The sequence below is a fragment of the Arachis ipaensis genome, chromosome B03, assembly GCF_000816755.2.
Source record: "Arachis ipaensis cultivar K30076 chromosome B03, Araip1.1, whole genome shotgun sequence".
Classification (NCBI taxonomy): Eukaryota; Viridiplantae; Streptophyta; class Magnoliopsida; order Fabales; family Fabaceae; genus Arachis; species Arachis ipaensis.
The window spans coordinates 6702717-6720152 of NC_029787.2; the positions used below are offsets into that span (position 1 = coordinate 6702717).

General features: G+C 34.9%; 4 protein-coding genes across 6 annotated transcripts; 2 read left to right on the forward strand and 2 right to left on the reverse strand.

The window, feature by feature from the left end:
• On the reverse strand, positions 203-4330 carry LOC107628932 (plastid division protein PDV2). Its single transcript, XM_016331574.2, has 7 exons — positions 3935-4330; positions 2687-3368; positions 2117-2169; positions 1182-1300; positions 818-932; positions 589-705; positions 203-501 (listed from the first exon to the last, which is right to left on the reverse strand). Exons 1-7 carry the CDS (start codon positions 4160-4162, stop codon positions 364-366), a joined length of 1452 nt encoding a protein of 483 aa, XP_016187060.2. The 5' UTR covers positions 4163-4330; the 3' UTR covers positions 203-363.
• Positions 4445-7562, forward strand: LOC107634085 (putative pentatricopeptide repeat-containing protein At3g18840). The gene has a single exon (XM_016337665.2). The coding sequence runs from the start codon at positions 4726-4728 to the stop codon at positions 6718-6720; it is 1995 nt and encodes a 664-aa protein (XP_016193151.1). The 5' UTR covers positions 4445-4725; the 3' UTR covers positions 6721-7562.
• On the reverse strand, positions 7378-12317 carry LOC107628929. 2 transcript variants are annotated; one of them, XM_016331570.2, is made up of 11 exons: positions 12162-12317; positions 10496-10571; positions 10319-10402; positions 10116-10229; positions 9604-10026; positions 9109-9515; positions 8862-8961; positions 8710-8769; positions 8545-8631; positions 8277-8405; positions 7378-8066 (listed from the first exon to the last, which is right to left on the reverse strand). In XM_016331570.2, exons 1-11 carry the CDS (start codon positions 12293-12295, stop codon positions 7767-7769), a joined length of 1914 nt encoding a protein of 637 aa, XP_016187056.1. In that variant the 5' UTR covers positions 12296-12317; the 3' UTR covers positions 7378-7766. The 2 variants fall into 2 exon arrangements, with proteins under 2 accessions (XP_016187056.1, XP_020973606.1); XM_021117947.1 differs by lacking the exon at positions 12162-12317 and adding an exon at positions 11093-11117.
• On the forward strand, positions 11103-12704 carry LOC107628930. Of its 2 annotated transcripts, none has more exons than XM_016331571.2 (2): positions 11103-11634; positions 12341-12704. In XM_016331571.2, the coding sequence occupies exons 1-2, from the start codon at positions 11201-11203 to the stop codon at positions 12372-12374; spliced, it is 468 nt and encodes a 155-aa protein (XP_016187057.2). In that variant the 5' UTR covers positions 11103-11200; the 3' UTR covers positions 12375-12704. The 2 variants fall into 2 exon arrangements, with proteins under 2 accessions (XP_016187057.2, XP_020973607.1); XM_021117948.1 differs by having other exon boundaries at positions 12225-12493.

The window sequence follows — 17436 nt, forward strand, 5'->3', positions numbered from 1 at the left end:
ACGATTTTCATTATAAAAATGCTGTGTATTGGTGCACGTGGAATCATCATATCAGTCAAATTATTTATTAAATTTATAAACATTAAATTATATATTTTTTATATGTAAAATTTCTATAAATATAAATACAAATTATTGTTAACTAAATATTGAATAAAAATAATTTATAAATATAGATATAAATTATTTATTGTTGGTAATGTAACATTGTTCAAATAATATTATTTATTAAATCCGTAAGTATCAAGCCGCAACAATATAAAGTACAATTTTACGTACCAAAGCACTCAATGCTTTAATGTACAAAGAGGGCACTATGATTTCATTTTTATTCAATTAAAACTAAGGGAATTGATTAATTAATTAAGCAGAGGGTTTCATCTCAGATTTGATGGCACCAACAAGCTGATCATAAGCTTCACTCCATGCTTCCTTCATGGCTGGTGACCACATTTCAGGCACTGCTTCTTTTATTGTTTCCAACAGTGCAAACTTTGTCACCTTTTCAAACATAAAATGCACATAACAGAGTCTTAGTAAATATGAGATGAGCAATGATGTTATTACATTCAAAGTTATGTTATTTACCTCATAATGTGCATCTACAACACCAACCCTGAAATGGGTAGCACCCATTTTTTTCAAGTTTGATTCTCTCACGGTCACTTTTCCAGCCTTTCGAAGTTGAACTGCTGATTCACATGTCTGCAATAACACAAAACATTAGAAAATGTAGTGACCTATTGGACATTATTTGTTCTTGGATTCAAATGGTGACAAAAGTCAAAGCAGGGAGCTTGCAAATTGAACTTATTACCATAACAAATACAGTCACGGCATGTGTCTTGAGCTTGGGATTCTGCTCCAAAGGAACTTTTGAGTCTTTCAAGAATGAAAACAGTTTCTGAGCTGATGGAGCAATCTCAAATATCCTACAAAAAGTTTGGTCAATTTATTAAATTCATTAATAAATTTAACTTTAATGCATTGTCAAGTGTTTTTCTCTAATCACGTAAAAATACTACTTTTTATATTAACTATGTAAATAATCATGAAAAGAGTAAATATGATTAAATAACTGTATATCAAAATTAAACTCTTGGTTAATTCTGATAGTTGATTAATACATGTTGTAAATAATAAGAATTTGAAGAGGCTAAAGGAGTTATCAAATGGCTTACTTAAGGAAAAACTTGAAACCAAGTTCAGCAGAATTCTTCTTCATAACATTCCATGACTTGACCACAAGAGCTTCTTGCTCTTCAGTGAATGCTCTTGCCTCCAGGGTGCTCATGATTCTCTAGTAGTTAAGAGTTTTGTGATAGGTTATGGAAGTGATTGAGGGGAACCTTTGATGTTGAAGCTTGTTGGTTTGGTAAAGTTTATATATAGTGTAACTTGGAGAAGAAGTTGGCTCTTCATTGCAATGGAGAGCCATTCCAGTATAGTTGGGTTAGTTGGCATGCTTTGTTTGTCAGATATGATTGTTTCAGTTAATTTTTTTTGTTGCTCTTATCTGATAAAGAAAAGTACTAAAGTAGCATTACTAGGGGCACAGAAAACTAGGTGCTGTAGTTGACTAGTTGTTAGTGTATGCAGCCCCAACTTACAAGAGAAACTAGACATTGTTTTGAACCATTGTATTGTGCCCATTTGCAATCAAAACTTTGGAAATTTGTACTTCTCTTCTTGCGTAAGCAATGACCCATGAAACTGGTCAAATTTGATTTCATGTTAGTTGTTTTTTATTGAATTGTCAATTAAAATATATGATTTCATGTGACAAGTTGACCTAGTCTTATAAGGCTTAAATTTTACTGATGATTAAGGTGAGTGAGTCAGTATTTATTTTTACTGAGACATGAAAACCAATATCAATCATTTGCATACAAAAAGGTTAATATCATCTTTTACAAACGACAAAATGTGATGTGATTATAGATGAGATATATACATAATTTTATTTCAAAAAATTCACTCCAAATGCAAATAAAGCTAAGGAGGCAGAAAGAACAAAAGTTAGAGTGAAGGGGTGTCCCAGCAAAGCAGGAAAAGAGAGTAGAAAACACATGACAGCTGTAGAGGATCAATGAGGTTGGTACTTGGTAGATATTACCTTATAAGCCACTTGAGCCACTAAAAGCTGATTATGCCCCTCAATGTTATTGCCTAACCCAATCCCAGAATGAACATCTTTGATGAACTAATTTATGCTAGCATTTCAGAAATGCAACTTCTGTGTCCACAACATTCTTCAATTAAGTCCCTAACTCAGTCATAACTTTTAATATAAAGGGGACCAAGAGTCATCTCTCACAAGTCAAACTAAGATGGAAGACAGAACTATCTCAATTCTAACCAGCTGTGATCACTTAGGAATTTGTGTTCTATCGGTTTTGTCAATTGTAAGCAAAATGTGTCATGTATGCACATCACTAATGATGAGCTCAACACCATCAAACAATTGAGATAAACAAAAATTTCTCACAACCAAAAGAAAAGAAAGAAAGAAAGAGCTAACTTTGATTAACTTCATTTACCTAAATTCAACTACCATAAACCATGACATCACTAGCCAACTTTGATTAACTTCATAATTTTTTTTTTTATTTTGATAAAGTTGCATATCCACAAGAAACAGAAACAAAAGACAGAGGGTGTTGGGTTGGGGGGAAGTGATGTGGTTAACCACATCCATAGTTTATATCAGGTGTTGAAGCAACAACCGAAAATGGAATTTCGACTCTCTCTTTCACAAGACATCGAGCTTCCCCATTTTCCATCACCAAAATTCTACCAGGCGGACACTGAGTAATTGATCTATGCTTCACATTCTGGGCAGCAGATCTTTCATTCTCATTTTCTGTTCTTTGACGCCAGCCTTGTACATTGAATCGGACACCTAACTTCCCCAGATTAGGCCCAAAGCCAGACACACTTAATATTGATACCACTCCAGCAACTGTAAGCATTGTTTTGGCTGCAGAAGTTATGAAATATCCCAACCCTTTTCTTAAACTTTTATCTTCATTTGCAGCATGATTTTGCTCCTTATCATCTAGGCTGTTTTTTGCCTCAATCATTGGATCGAGTGTGATTAACCCATTGCGACCGGACTTATTCACAGAAGGGATTTGCGACAGATACTCCTTGTCCAGAGACATGGAATATGGGGGGCGGCTTGGATACGGAGGGAGTAGCAGATCATTATTGGTTTCGACAGTTTCACTAGCAAAAGTGGAAGCTTCGTGTATCACATCCAATTCCTTACCCTTGTACTCCTTCAGCTTATCGATTAACACCTTACGACTGCTCTCAATCTCAGCCAACGCAATTTCTCTTTGATATCGCTGTTGTTGTTGTAGAACCTGGAAATTGAACACAAAAATTAAGATTCCCAAACATTTTATCAACCATACATAGAACATTTTCCCAGAGAAGACAACCAACAAAATCTTACATAAACATAACCACCAAGACTACAGCAATATATAACCACCAAGACTAAAGCAATATCAAGATTACAAGTCAAACATACCAATAAGCTTCAACAATAATCTCCATAGCACCTTATGAAAAAACTTGCAAACTAGAGTGTACACCTAGAATAATAAACTTGAATCTTGAAACTCAATTTCTAAACTCGATTAGGGTACCTAAACTGGTAAACTTGTATAACTGGTATAGCTAGCTTTATTCTTACAAACTGTAGCTAGCAGCATTGTAACAAATTCAAAATCTCAAACTTCCTCAGACAATTAAAAAGAATAACAAAAAAAGAAACTTTATCCAAAGAAAGAAACAAAGATAACCCATGTTTCTAATAAATGAACCATGACTCCCTTACAACTAGTAACCACAACTGAAAAATCCCCAAATCAGAAACCCTATTGAAAAATATTCGATTTTTAACAGAAGAGTTTTGTGAGGTAACCTGCAAGGAAGCAAGCTGGGTCTCCAAGGCTTCGAGGGCATCGCAAATTTTGAGGAGCATATCAGTAGCTTCGTCATCATCGTCGTCGGCGGCGGAAGGTGACGGGCCATTGAGAGTGAGAGGCGCGTGGTTAGATGTGGTGGCGGTGGCGGTGTGGATGCAATTGCTAATCTTCAATCTGAGTTCTGTAGCTCTGGCCAACACTAACCCTATTCCCTCTTCTTCCATTTCTATTTTCTCTCTCTCTTTCTTTGTGTTGTGGCTGTGACAGTGTGACCTAAGTTTCAATCAAAGGGGAGAAAAAAGAAAAGCGCCAAAAATACTCTCTTTCCTCTGTTCTTGTGTCGCTGTCTGAGGGGCAAGATTGTGAATTGTGAAGCTCACTCTTCACTCACCCAATTTGCCTTAGCTTCATACCAGTCATACAATTCGGAAACAGAATCCAACTTTTCCCTTTTCTCAAAATTCTCCCAAAGACAAAATATTAATTCCAATATCTTTCTTTTTTACCAAGAAGTAATATTTATGAAAGTAATTGTTGAATTTTTGCCCCAAAAAATTAGCTTTACAGTAAATAATATTTGTAGGCATTGGAAAGATTCATGGTAAAATTTAAGTATTTCCATTAATAAATAACAACAATAATAATTATTAATACAAGGAATAGTGCATTAAATGATGATATATGAAGGTTAGAAGGATGTGTAAAGCTTATGGTGAAATTTTATTAAGGAAAAGTTAGTCATAAGCAAAAACCAAAGGTGTGAAATTCCAATGCAGATTGTTGGGCAATGAGGCATTTGAGAGTGAGAGATGCTCTGGTGTACCATGATCATGTCCTTGCTATAAAATCTGGTCTGGACTCAAGCATTTTTACTTGTAATCAACTCATTCACAGCTACTCGAACCATGGCTTTGTTCAAGAGGCACACAAAGTGTTCGATGGAATGCATCAACGAAATGAATTCTCTTGGAATGCCATTATTATGGCCTACATAAAAGCACACAATTTGACTCGAGCACGATCACTTTTCGACTCTGCCTCCCACAAGGACTTGGTTGCTTACAATTCCATGTTGTCGGCTTATGTCGGCGCTGATGGTTATGAAACCGAGGCACTTGATTTCTTTGCTGCAATGCAATCTGCGCGCGTCACGGTTGGGATTGATGAGATCACTTTGACAACCATGCTTAACTTGACTGCCAAGCTAGGCATGGCGTACCATGGGAAGCAAATACATTCATACATGGTGAAAACTGCAAATGATTCAAGCAAGTTTGCAACAAGCTCTCTTATTGACATGTACTCTAAATGTGGTTCTTTTCACGAAGCATGCAACGTGTTTACTGGTTGTGATGGGATGGTGGATTTGGTTTCAAAGAATGCAATGATTGCAGCTTGTTGTAGGGAACGAGAGATGGACATGGCTTTGAATCTGTTTTGGAAAAATCATGAATTAAATAACATTGTATCCTGGAATACATTGCTTGTAGGACATGCCCAGAATGGCTATATGGAGAAGGCACTTGCCTTGTTTGCCGAGATGATTGAAAATGGTATCGGCTGCGATGAACACACTTTGGCTAGTGTTTTGAGTACCTGCTCTGGTTTAAAGTGCTTGAAATTAGGCAAGTGTGTTCATGCTTGGGTGTTGAGAAATGGTTGCATTTCAAATCAATTTATTAGCAGTGGCATTGTTGATCTCTACTGTAGGTGTGGGAATATTAGATATGCGGAGTTAGTCTATGCAGGAATCGGGATTGAGAATCCATTTGCAGTTGCTTCATTGATTACATGCTACTCATCTCAAGGTAACATGATAGAAGCTCAAAGGCTCTTCAATTCACTTACAGAAAGAAATTATGTTGCCTGGACAGCTTTATTTTCAGGTTATGTCAAATCACAACAATGTGAGGCAGTCTTCAAACTCTTCAGAGAGTATATATCTACAAAAGCTCTAGTTCCTCAAGCGATGATCATTATTCGTGTGCTTGGCGCATGTACAATGCAAGCAGCCCTTAGTTTGGGAAGGCAGATTCATGCTTACATCTTGAGAATGAGATTCCTTATGGATGAGAAATTGCTGGGTGCTTTGGTTGATATGTACTCAAAATGTGGGAATATTATGCATGCTGAGAAAATCTTTAGACTAGTTAACAATAGCAACAGAGATGCAATCTTGTATAATATTATGATAGCTGGTTATGCTCACCATGGGCTTGAAAATGAAGCTATTCAGCTTTTTGAGGAGATGTCGAAGAAAAGTGTCAAGCCTGATGCAATTACTTTTGTTGCACTCCTTTCGGCTTGTCGGCATCGTGGATTAGTAGAACTAGGAGAAAAGATTTTCATTTCCATGGAAGAAGAGTACAATGTAGTGCCTGATAATTACCACTATGCATGTATTGTTGATATGTATGGAAGGGCTAATCAACTAGAAAAGGCAGTCGAATTTATCAGGAAGATCCCTATACCGATAGATGCTACAATCTGGGGTGCATTTCTTAATGTTTGTCAAATCAGCAACAATACAGACCTTGTCAAACAGGCAGAAGAGAAACTGTTAAAGATTGATGTCGATAATGGGTCTCGGTATGTGCAATTGGCCAATCTTTATGCTGCCAAAGGGAAATGGGATGAGAAGGGAAGAATAAGAGAGAAAATGAGAGAAAAAGAGGCTAAGAAGGTTGCTGGTTGCAGTTGGATATATGTGGCAGATGGTATTCATGTATTCACTTCTGGTGATGCATCTCATACAAAAGGAGATGCAACATATGCAACTTGATTGTGCTTGAATGTAAATTTGTATTTGCCATTCACAGAACTAGTAGCTAAAATATTATTTTGGAAGTCTATTTTCCAACAGAAGATTTGTCAAACTCGGTGATATTGTAGAGGATATAATTTTCCATTTTGTGATCATATGATCACATTTCAATGCGGCATGGTTGGAGAAACCATTGCATAAATGAATTTATTATATAGTCTTTACACGTATATGCATCTCAATTCATTGCCAATATCATCTTTACTGCATATTGTCCAAGGTATTTTAAGAAAAATCATTTTATTCTGTCACAGGAAATCTTTGCAACTATGTAAACAGCAACATAGAATCATATGTTAGCAAAATGATTTAAAGTTTGACCGTCAAAGGAGCATGCAAACTTTTATGGAGACAGATATGTCAGAGTTTATTACTTTTGGATTGGAGCTTTTGTACACTTAGCTTTTGTCAAGGCAATTATTCATGACAAAAAGGTGGTGACCAACAGCTCATGTTTGATTACTTAAGGATCATGAAGATGGATTAATGCTTAGTGCTTATGAAATTTTGTGATTTTGTTATTTGTATCATAGTAAGATCATAGAAATTTTAGGAGTAAATGAAATTATTTTTCAACAATTCTCCATACCTTCTTATGCTACTTGACCCAAAAGCTACAAAAAATTGCATTAGTATTTCTGGATGGCAATACAGATTTCTACTGAGTAGACATTCAAAAAAACAAAAAAAAAAAAACTGAATTTGCGATTGATCCTGCAGCCATAGCAGATGTTGAGGCAAAGAATATACATCCATAGATTTGGAGAAAAAAAAGGGTCAATTCAACAATAGAGATATTCTTCAACAGTATAGTAGTCCAGGCTTCCATAGTTTTCAGATTGTAGCTTGCTATCCAATGTAAGATCATTCTCTGCTACAATCCCTTCCCTTGAAGTGTTGCCATTTAACTCAATATCCTCATAGACACAAAGGCAAATTATTATTCACCAATTATGCAGAGAGGCAGACACATTTTCTTCTTGCACATTGCACCTGTGAGATTACTAACCTAGTTCCTTTGACAATAGATAATGGAAAGTGAAGTTATGAGGGGCTAATTCAATGCCTTTCCAGCTTGTTTTAGACTGAAACTCCCTAATGCATTTCCTCTGAGAATCAGGTAAATAAGGCTTAACCATCTCCATCAAATCAAATGCTCCCAGACCTGAACTCTTTGCAAAAGACTCGACTATTTTCGGGACTACTATTTTCTGTTCCTTGGTTATGCTAGTAGTGGACAGAATGTATTCTTCTTTTGCAGATTCTAGCTCCTCAAGGACTCTCTTTGGTGTGTACACATGTAGCTGCGAAAATAACAGCCAAGCCCAGATGAGATTCTAAGATGTCTTGTAGCTACATAAATGCAAGAATATGTTTTAAAATATACCCATGACAATGGTACTAATTATGTTTTCTTGAGTTATCATGTGAAGTGGGAAATAAGACCAAACATCAAGGTTTATGTTTATACTAGTTAAACAACTGCAACTAATACAGAAAGATCAGAGGTATACCGCAGGATCAGAATGGCTTCCCGAGCAAAGCGCAAATATTAACAAAGGTTCTGGACGACGTATGGCGTATCCTTTTCTTGCATCTCTAACCTTGGATTTTGTCTTTGATGGAAACCACAGCCGCAGCCACTGTTTAAAGAAAAAATAAAGTTAATTTCTGTGATAAGGTAACAAGAACAGGTCTCTACTCTCTACAAAAACTAGTTTTCTTGCTACATGAAATAAGAATACACATTCTAAGTACAAGTTTCCAGAATTTTAGATTTACTTGTCCTGGACGAGGCAATCTGCACCCTAAAATGAAGTCTTGTATCTGGTCTAAGCTTATAGTATAACCCCCAATGTTATATGCAGCCTGAAATATTCACTAGCTTATGTTAGTGAGCATGAAAACTGAGTCAAATCCTTGCAGTGTTATGAGTGAACATCATACCTTAAGTACTGTAGACATTCTTTTAACATTATTGGCTGAAACTCCATATACTAATAAGGCCTGTGGAGAACAATGAAACATAGGGTAAGATTTGGTTTAAGGGCTCAATACCATGCACTAATTAAAGCAGATTACATATGTAGAAATTTTACATGCATTGCTAATGCATTGTGCACATTAATCCAAAAGGCTAGCTTCTCTTCATGCCTCATGTTTCTAGGATTAACTTCGTCCAATCGAGAAACAAGTGACCTGCAAGAGATTATAATGTCAGGTTTTTTACGTTTATACTAGTTTTGCTTCTTCAGCTTTCATGGTGAAGCTTTTAAGTTTTAATGCATTGTTTCTGGGTGAAAACATGAATTTGAATTAAAGGATAAGCACTATAAGAGGGCTCACCTGAATCTCCGTAGCATGTATTCAATCTCTTTTAGTTTCTGATCATCTGTACATAGTTGCTGAATCCTTACCATTGAGCAGTAAGGTTCACTAAATTCTTTTGATCCTTTGACATGGAAAGGGTTAGTGGAGTTCAAATTGAAGGATGAACGCTTCTTCCACTGCGATCCCAACTTACTACTCTGGCTCTCTGAAGAAAGTTCATAACCAGATGATGAGAATGAAATGGAGGATGAAACATTTTTAAGACCAAGAGAAGGTGGCTCTGAAAGTTCACAATATATGGCGGATATGCACTTAATCATCTCTTCAGAAAGCCAATTCGGCGTCTCTGGAACATTATCAACATAGAAATTCCCAAGATGCTCTCCCAGGCTGGTTGAACTGGATTTAGCACACTGAGCTTGCTGTCGAAACAAAATGTTGAAGGCACATATTATAAACAGTTGCATATGAAAATACAACTACTACTATACTTTTATTTATCAAACTTACTTCTAGCATGGATAATGGCAGAGAATGGTAGTTGTCTAGAGTTTTGCTCTTAATGTGCTCAGGAGAAGCTTCAACTAAGCATACTGATCGCTGAGATAGTTCTGAGTGACATCGATGAACGCTAGAGCCTAAAACGGTATCAGGTACCAGCTGGTTGTAATATTCCTTGACCTCACAGTTAGTTGAATTATTATTACTGGGTGAAATGTTACTATATTGCATAACTGTAGTTTCCTTTTCTAAGGTAGCACCTTCAACAGTTCCTCTTTCAATGTCAGAAGCTGTTTCCAATCTTCTTTCCTTGGTTGATAGAGTTGTAATTTGTTGATCAAATCTTCTCCTATACAAAGATAGCAAGTGTTGTTCCAAATACACAACTTCTAATTCCAATATTCCAATCTCCTTAATCAGTTCTTTGGCAGCCTATAAGATAAATACAATTCATAGTCAGAAACAAGACCAAACAAATTTCAATACATTTAGAGTTAAAAAAAAAAGAAAAAGAAATCTACCTTAGGTATTGAATTTTCTAATGTAGCATCCTGTGAATAAGGTAGGTAACATGCTTTCTCTAATGCACGCCTTATCACAAATTGTTGCTGTAATCGTTTTTGAAGCTGCAGAATCTTCAGAAATACACAAAAAGCTAATGAATATATACATAAAGAAAGACACATCATTCTTTGACTCAAATCTAAGTCAATAATATTTTTACCTCTTGAGTCAAAGAACTTTGAAGATCCATATTATGGTATTGCCTCTTCTTGGATTCAATGCTTTGCTTGAGTTCTCCCAGTTCCTTTTCATGATAAAAAAGAAAGAAAACTTCCATAACTGAAAGTCATTATTCTAAGATGCTCATAAAGATTTGAAGAGACAAAAAGAGAGATACCATTTTAGGGTGATAAGAAGGTTGAATGATGTTCTCTACTTGTTCTTCTTCCATGGCTCTAATTTTCATTGGCTCACTGCCACATGGTATCAAAAAGTCAACAAGAGCAAGTTTAGACAAAGAAACATTATTAAAATTAACACTGCTGAAATCTCTGCAGAAGTTCAAACAAGTTGTTCATTGGGCCAGGTTTGGCATGCAGATAAAAACAATAATAGAACCTTCATTTCTAAAACTAACTGCTGATTATATTATATATATGTCCTAAGCCACATGACATCCAATATAAGAAACTATATACTGTCAGATTAATTTAGCATCATGTTCCTAAGAAACAAAAAGATTCTATAATTTAATTGATATCATTTTGGTTTTTTACATTATTTCTCGACTGACTGAAGACTAATTTATTCCAGATAATTTATTATTAGTCATTTATTTATACAGACAATTGAAATCCAACCAGCTTTTAAGTTATAACTTAAGAAGATATAAAAGATAAAATATCATTTTAGCCCCTTAACTTTTTTTTATTTCCAAAATATCCCTAATTTTTGGACGAATTTAAATTAAATAAAAAGAGAAAATGAAATGCACCGTTGGATTTGGCACCTTCACTGAACCTCTAAACCCTAACTCATCTTTCCGTTTTGCAAATCCCTCTTTCTCAATTTCGTGAAAGAAACCCTAACAATCCCAATTTCCATGGCAAGGTTCACATCCTTCTCATGGAGACCCTCAATCACAATCCCAATCCCAGTAGCAGGCCCTCTCTTTCGTCGCCGCAAGCAATTTTTGTCTGTCAAACCTCAATTTCTTCACTCTCCGAAACCACAACGACTCCTGGTATTTGCAGCGAACAACGAGAAGAAGGAAGAGGAGAATAACGAAGCCGTGAGGGAAGTGGAAGACAAAGAAGAACAGAAACCCAGTGGTTCCAATGGAGAAGAAGAAGATGATAAGAAGAATTTCAGCAAAGAAAGAAGAACAATTTTCAGTTTGAGTTGGAATTCCCTTTTTGACCCTGACCCAGACAACGTGCTTGCGCTTGGGTTGACCGGGATTCTGACATGGGCGAGTGTTCAAGTTCTCTGGCAACTGTTGTTCATCTCCTTCGCCATTCTTGTCGCTGCAATCAAGTACTCTTTCATTGCTGCTCTTCTTCTCTTCATTCTCATCACTCTTCTCTAAATTTACCTGCTTTAATTTGTTCTTTGATCCTATCATGTTCATATGCTACAGAGAATTAATTAATTGTGTATAGTTAATATTGATCTTGTTGTTAATGAAGAGTAGATTAATTGATCATTTCTACCATTGATATTTTACTAGGTAGGGTAGAGTAAGGTGAAATTTTTGTCTTTTAATTCTGTAATTATTATTTTTGTTTGGTAAATTCCTCCAATAATTGACCTTTTTTAACGAAACGATCATGTTAAAATTTGTTGTAATGCTAAGGACGATTTTGATTTTCAACACACAATTTTAAGGACTAGAACAGTACCAATGAGACATTGTTTGTTTCAGAAATTAATGTGCTGGAAGACAGAAAATATGTGTCATTAGAGTAAAGGATACAACTTACTGAAAAAAGAAAGAACAGGAAAATCTTCAATGTTAATTTTCTATTTAAAAAAAAAAACAGTTAAAAATGAAAAATAATAACCTGATGGAGCGCTTGTGAGTGGAAACTGAAACGGTTGTTGTTGTTGTTGTGGTGTTCATGAAGCTGAATTGCTTGAAACCAGAATGGTGCCACTTTATGTTGTGATGCATGTTTTTGGTGTCAGAATTTGGCATAAAAACCAATCAATGAATGCACCAAAACAACATTAAATGCTGCAGATACAAGGGACCAGATATTGACAAAGTATCATAACAGTGACAATGTAACATTGTCAAAATGGAAGATACCTCCAAACAACATTAATTCAAAGCATAGCTTTTGCTTACAACCAGCAGAGTCATGGAATGAGACTTCTCACAAGACTACTTCTTGAAAAGCTGAAACCAACTTTGGTGCTTATAAAATACCATATGGGATCTTAATTATTTATATGTCAAACACAGAAATTCACTTGTCCCTTAATAAGCAAATGGTGTCTTCAACCATAATTCTTAGAGGAAGACATTACAGGGGTATATTTGTGATGTCTGCTTTATCAATCTATGAATATATATATGAAGTTCATAATATATAAGGCCACCACTCACATGAAGACAATTTTACGTGAAAATCGTTAAATGATTCAACATATTTGACTAAAACTGTTATCTTGTAAAGATATATAATATACAAGATAACTTTACATGAATAGTTACTAGTATATAAATAACATATAGTATTATTATTATTTTCTTTGGTATTTTGACTAGTGACATAATGCTAACCCACCCCTTTTGAAGACTTTTTTTTTTGTCAAAGTTATGCCTTTTTCATTCCAATTAAAAGAAAACATTGGGATTACAAAAGAAAGAAATGACAAGAAACAAGAAGGCTAATAAACTGAGATTGAGATACATTCATGGCTTAGATTAGATTGTGCTATCAACAACAATCATGGAAATATATCACATGCATGTTTTAAAAGGGATATACCTACTTTATTTGAAGCTTTTATGCTGGTTACTAGCTTTTTTATTAAAAGAAGCAAATCAGTAGTTTTTGGATTTCTTTTTATCTTTTGTTACAATGTTTTTGAAAGAAGAGAGAGCATTGACCATTTGATTAGTAGAAAGCGACAAAAAAGAGTGTGGTGACTAATATGATAGTTTCTTGTTGGAGAATGCAATTACATAATCATGGAATCCCACTCGTGCAACTTGGTTTCTTCTCTTTTTATTGCCATTCAAGGATCAAACTCCCATGTAATGCCACTTCACAACTCATCATTTGCTCCATCCCTTAGATTATGCTTAATTATGGTAGAGGATCGATTTAGTAAAGTTTTTATTTAAATTTTTAAAAGTATAAATATTTTATTTTGTATTTGTATTTTTTAGCTTTGACAAATTAGAAGTGTTTTTTACTTTTTTTTTAAAAACATTTATGAAGATATTTTTCAAACTTAATTTGTCTTTTAAAGTTAAAAAATGGGTTAAGTACGATTTTGGTCTCTAACGTATAGGTCGAAAATTTATTTCGTCGTCGACCTTTTTTTGCTATAAAATGGTCCTGAAAGTTTCAATTTGTTTTAAAATCGTTCTTTTTATCAAATTTTTAATTTTTATTCCAATCGTCATTTGGTGGCTGGATCTCGTCGCTGCTCCTCTGGGCTCGGCGGAGGTGCTTGATGGCGGTGAATTCTGGTTCGAGACAAGAACAGGGGAAGGCTCTGGTGGTGAGTCGAGGGAGGAGAAGAGGTCGCGCTGTGATGGTGGCACTAGGGTAGCGCGAAGAGAGAAGAAGAAAAGGGTTGTGGCGCTGTGATGGCGGATCGGCACTGTGATGGCTGTGATGGCGGTTTCGGGTGGCTCGTCGGCTTCTGCTTCTGCTTCCATTCTTCTTCTGCTTCTGTTTCATTCTACTTTTGCTTCTATTATGTTGTTGATTTTTTATTATTGTTGCTTCTGCTTCTGATTGATTATATTGTTTCATTATTATTGTTGTTGTTCTGCTCCTGCTTTTGTTTCTGTTCTTGCTCCTGCTTCTGCTTGATTTTATTGTTGATTCATTGTTGTTGTTGTTGTTGTCCTGCTCCTGTTTCTACTTAATTACATTGTTGATTCATTGTTGTTGTTGTTTCTAGTTCTGTTTCTGCTTCTGCTTGTGTTTGTGCTTGTGCTTCTGTTTCTGTTTGTGCTTGATTTTGGAGAAAAAGGAGAAAGGGCATTTTGGTCAATTTTAAAACTAAGTTAAACTTTTGGGACCATTTTGTAGCAAAAAAATGTCGGAAACAAAATAAAATTTTGGACTCTACGTTAGGAACCAAAATCATACTTAACTATTAAAAAATCTAATAAAATCTTATGTATTGATGAACACTAAAGTATAATAAGAAACTTAATAATAATAGTTAGAACTTGGCAAGTTTTAATTTGACTTTATATTAAAGTATAATAAGACTCTTGATTGTTAATTATTTATATAAAAACAAAGTTTACCTACTAATTAGACTACTAGAACCTTTATCCTCCTACTACAATGGGAGATGAAACCGTTGGCTTAATAACTTTACCACCTACTCTTAACCGGTTCGCATGGAAAGCTCACTACTCAGGCCAGTAAGGTAAGGCAGCAATAATTATTATTAGTTACTAATTTTGGCTAAAGACTTAAAATGATAAATAAACAAACTGCTCCTCTAGGTAGACAATAAAAAATTTGAATAATGTGTCGGTCCAATAAAATTTAAAAAATAAATAAAATATTCTACTCAAATTACCCAATTAAAAAAATTCTATTTAGTAATTCAAAAAATGTAACCATCCATTATATTCTAATTTATCAAAGCACCAATTTTTCTCCCAAATCCTCTACCGTCTTCGTCGTCGCTTGGTCGCCAACCAGCCCATTGTCACCGTCGAGATCTTTCTCACCGTTGCTGGTTCGTCAACAAGGACCCTCATCGACACTTAAGGATAACCATCCACTTAAAGATAAAAATAATCATCTGCATACTTAGTGAATTGAACATTTAACATATTTTAATTGTGTTTAACTAAACCCATTCCAATCAAATAACCATCCATATAAGAATTAAAATAACCATCCGCATACCTACTAAAATGACAATATAACCATAATATGAAACTAACCATCTACATCTAAAAATAGAACTTCCACCACTTATCTTGTTGGATTGTTGACCATCCACAATGCATAAATTGATAAAGTTGCCACCTAAAAAGGAGGAATTGCCACTCCTTAATAAGGATGGGGATTAGAAACTCCATCACTAATAGCGGATTCCATCAACAATTACGAGAGGGGAAGGCACGCGTTGCTATTCGTGGCTATGTCTGAAGCGACTGCGGATGGACAACAGTGCGGGTAAGGTTGCGCCAATCTGGGCGTGTGAGTGCGGTGGCGTCGGCACGGGTTGCGGAGGAGGAGGGGCTGCGGAACAGGGTGAGTCTACAGCGTCGTGCACAGGCAACAGTGTTGGGATCGTGTCTGAACGGCGTTACAGGAAAACAACGTCGTTGTGTTCCGTCGGAGATGTGCCTTCGGCATCGATGACGAGTATTGGGCGTGCACCGGAATTCAACGACGGCAAGTTTTGGGGGAGGGGTCGACAATAAGAGATTACGGTGAAATTGGAAGTAACTGTCAATAGTTTGAATGTGCTTAATTGCTAATCTTAATTTTTCAAAATTTGAATTCTAAAATTAAATAATTAATTAAGATTCTGATTTTTAATTCCTGCTACACATACAAGCCTTTTTGGCTTACAAGCTATACAAGTTGGTCCAAGTCCAAGAAAAAACACGCGCACCACTCCTTCAAAATCGAGCGTCCAACGCGTTCCTTAATCACTCTTCCACAACACGTTCGTTATGTCGCACTCTTCCTCTTCTTCCTCAATCAAAACGCAAACCGTCAAGATATCGAAACAAACTACGATTCTGCAGAAACGTTCTAACTCGTCACAAAGAGTAGAAGAAATCAAGAAGAAAAGATACAAATCTCCATAAAAAATCACCAGAAAAAACGAAGAAACATTATTCAAGGTACTGTTTTACTGCTATTCTAGGTTTTTTTTCTAGATTGTCTTTGCCATGTGCCTCATCCTTAACCAGCAAAACATTAAAAGCTATCTCCCCCATATTTTGGGTGTTGGGTGTATTTCTTAAATTCTTTGGGTGTATTTCTATAATCCTTTGGGTGTATTTCTGTAACCGTTTGGGTGTATTTCTGAAGTTCCATTATCTTCAAAACAATTTCAAAGCTTGATTTCAGAAACCATGAAAATCGAAAAAAACACGAAGCAAGAAGGAGATCCAACAAATTTGGCAAGAAATTCGAAAAAAGAAACGAAATCTTTTGAAAAATGGAAGTTATATATTTGTGCGTTAATTGATTTGAATTGATTTAAAAGTCTATTAAAGAGGCACGTAAAGCAGCGGGTTTAGTGAGTTTTATTCTCTTCAAACTTAAAAACTTGTAAGCGCAAAACACTTGTATGTAGAGATTAATCCTTAAATTTATTGTTCACTATTCTCATTGTCATCCTATACCTTTCTATAAACGAAAGAGTAATGTTCTCAAATTATTAAATTGCGCATAAAGTGTTCTTCAAATTCGTTAACAACAAAAATACTCTCAATATTTTACAAGCATGACTAAAAGGTCTTAATATTTGTATTCTTAAATCAAGTATCGCAGGTTCAAATCTTGTTTTGTGTAATGTGTATGCAGCAACTCATTGATCCGAGACAAACATTAAATAGAGCTCAAATTTATAACGAATTAATTCTTGACGGGCTGAATTAAAAAATACCATAAAAAAAATATTTGTATTCTTAAAATTCAGTTTTTTTTTTTTTTACGTTTTTTAACTTTTTAATAATGACAAAACATATTTAAAAAATGAAAAAAATTTAGAGATCGAACTTTTGTCCAATTTTTTACATGCACATTTTAAATAGTTATTTAAATATCACAAAATTTTAAATTGAATGTTCAAACGGTTTGTCAAATACAAAAATAATCTCTATTTATAAAAAAGTACTTTTAATAATTTTTATTGCACTTTAAAAGATTTCAAATGTATTTTTATCGTGTTAACAAATTTAAAAGATATTGTTATCAATTTTATAATTCAGATACATATATTTAATAGTTTACTCTAAACAAAAATAAAAAGGATGTTCATAATTATAAAAATTTATGGTTTATTTTACAAATATCTCAAGATAAATAAAAAGAATTTGTTATGGTACCATCTTTTTTTTTATAAGAGACTAATATTGGCACAGGGAAAAAAAAAAATTTAAGT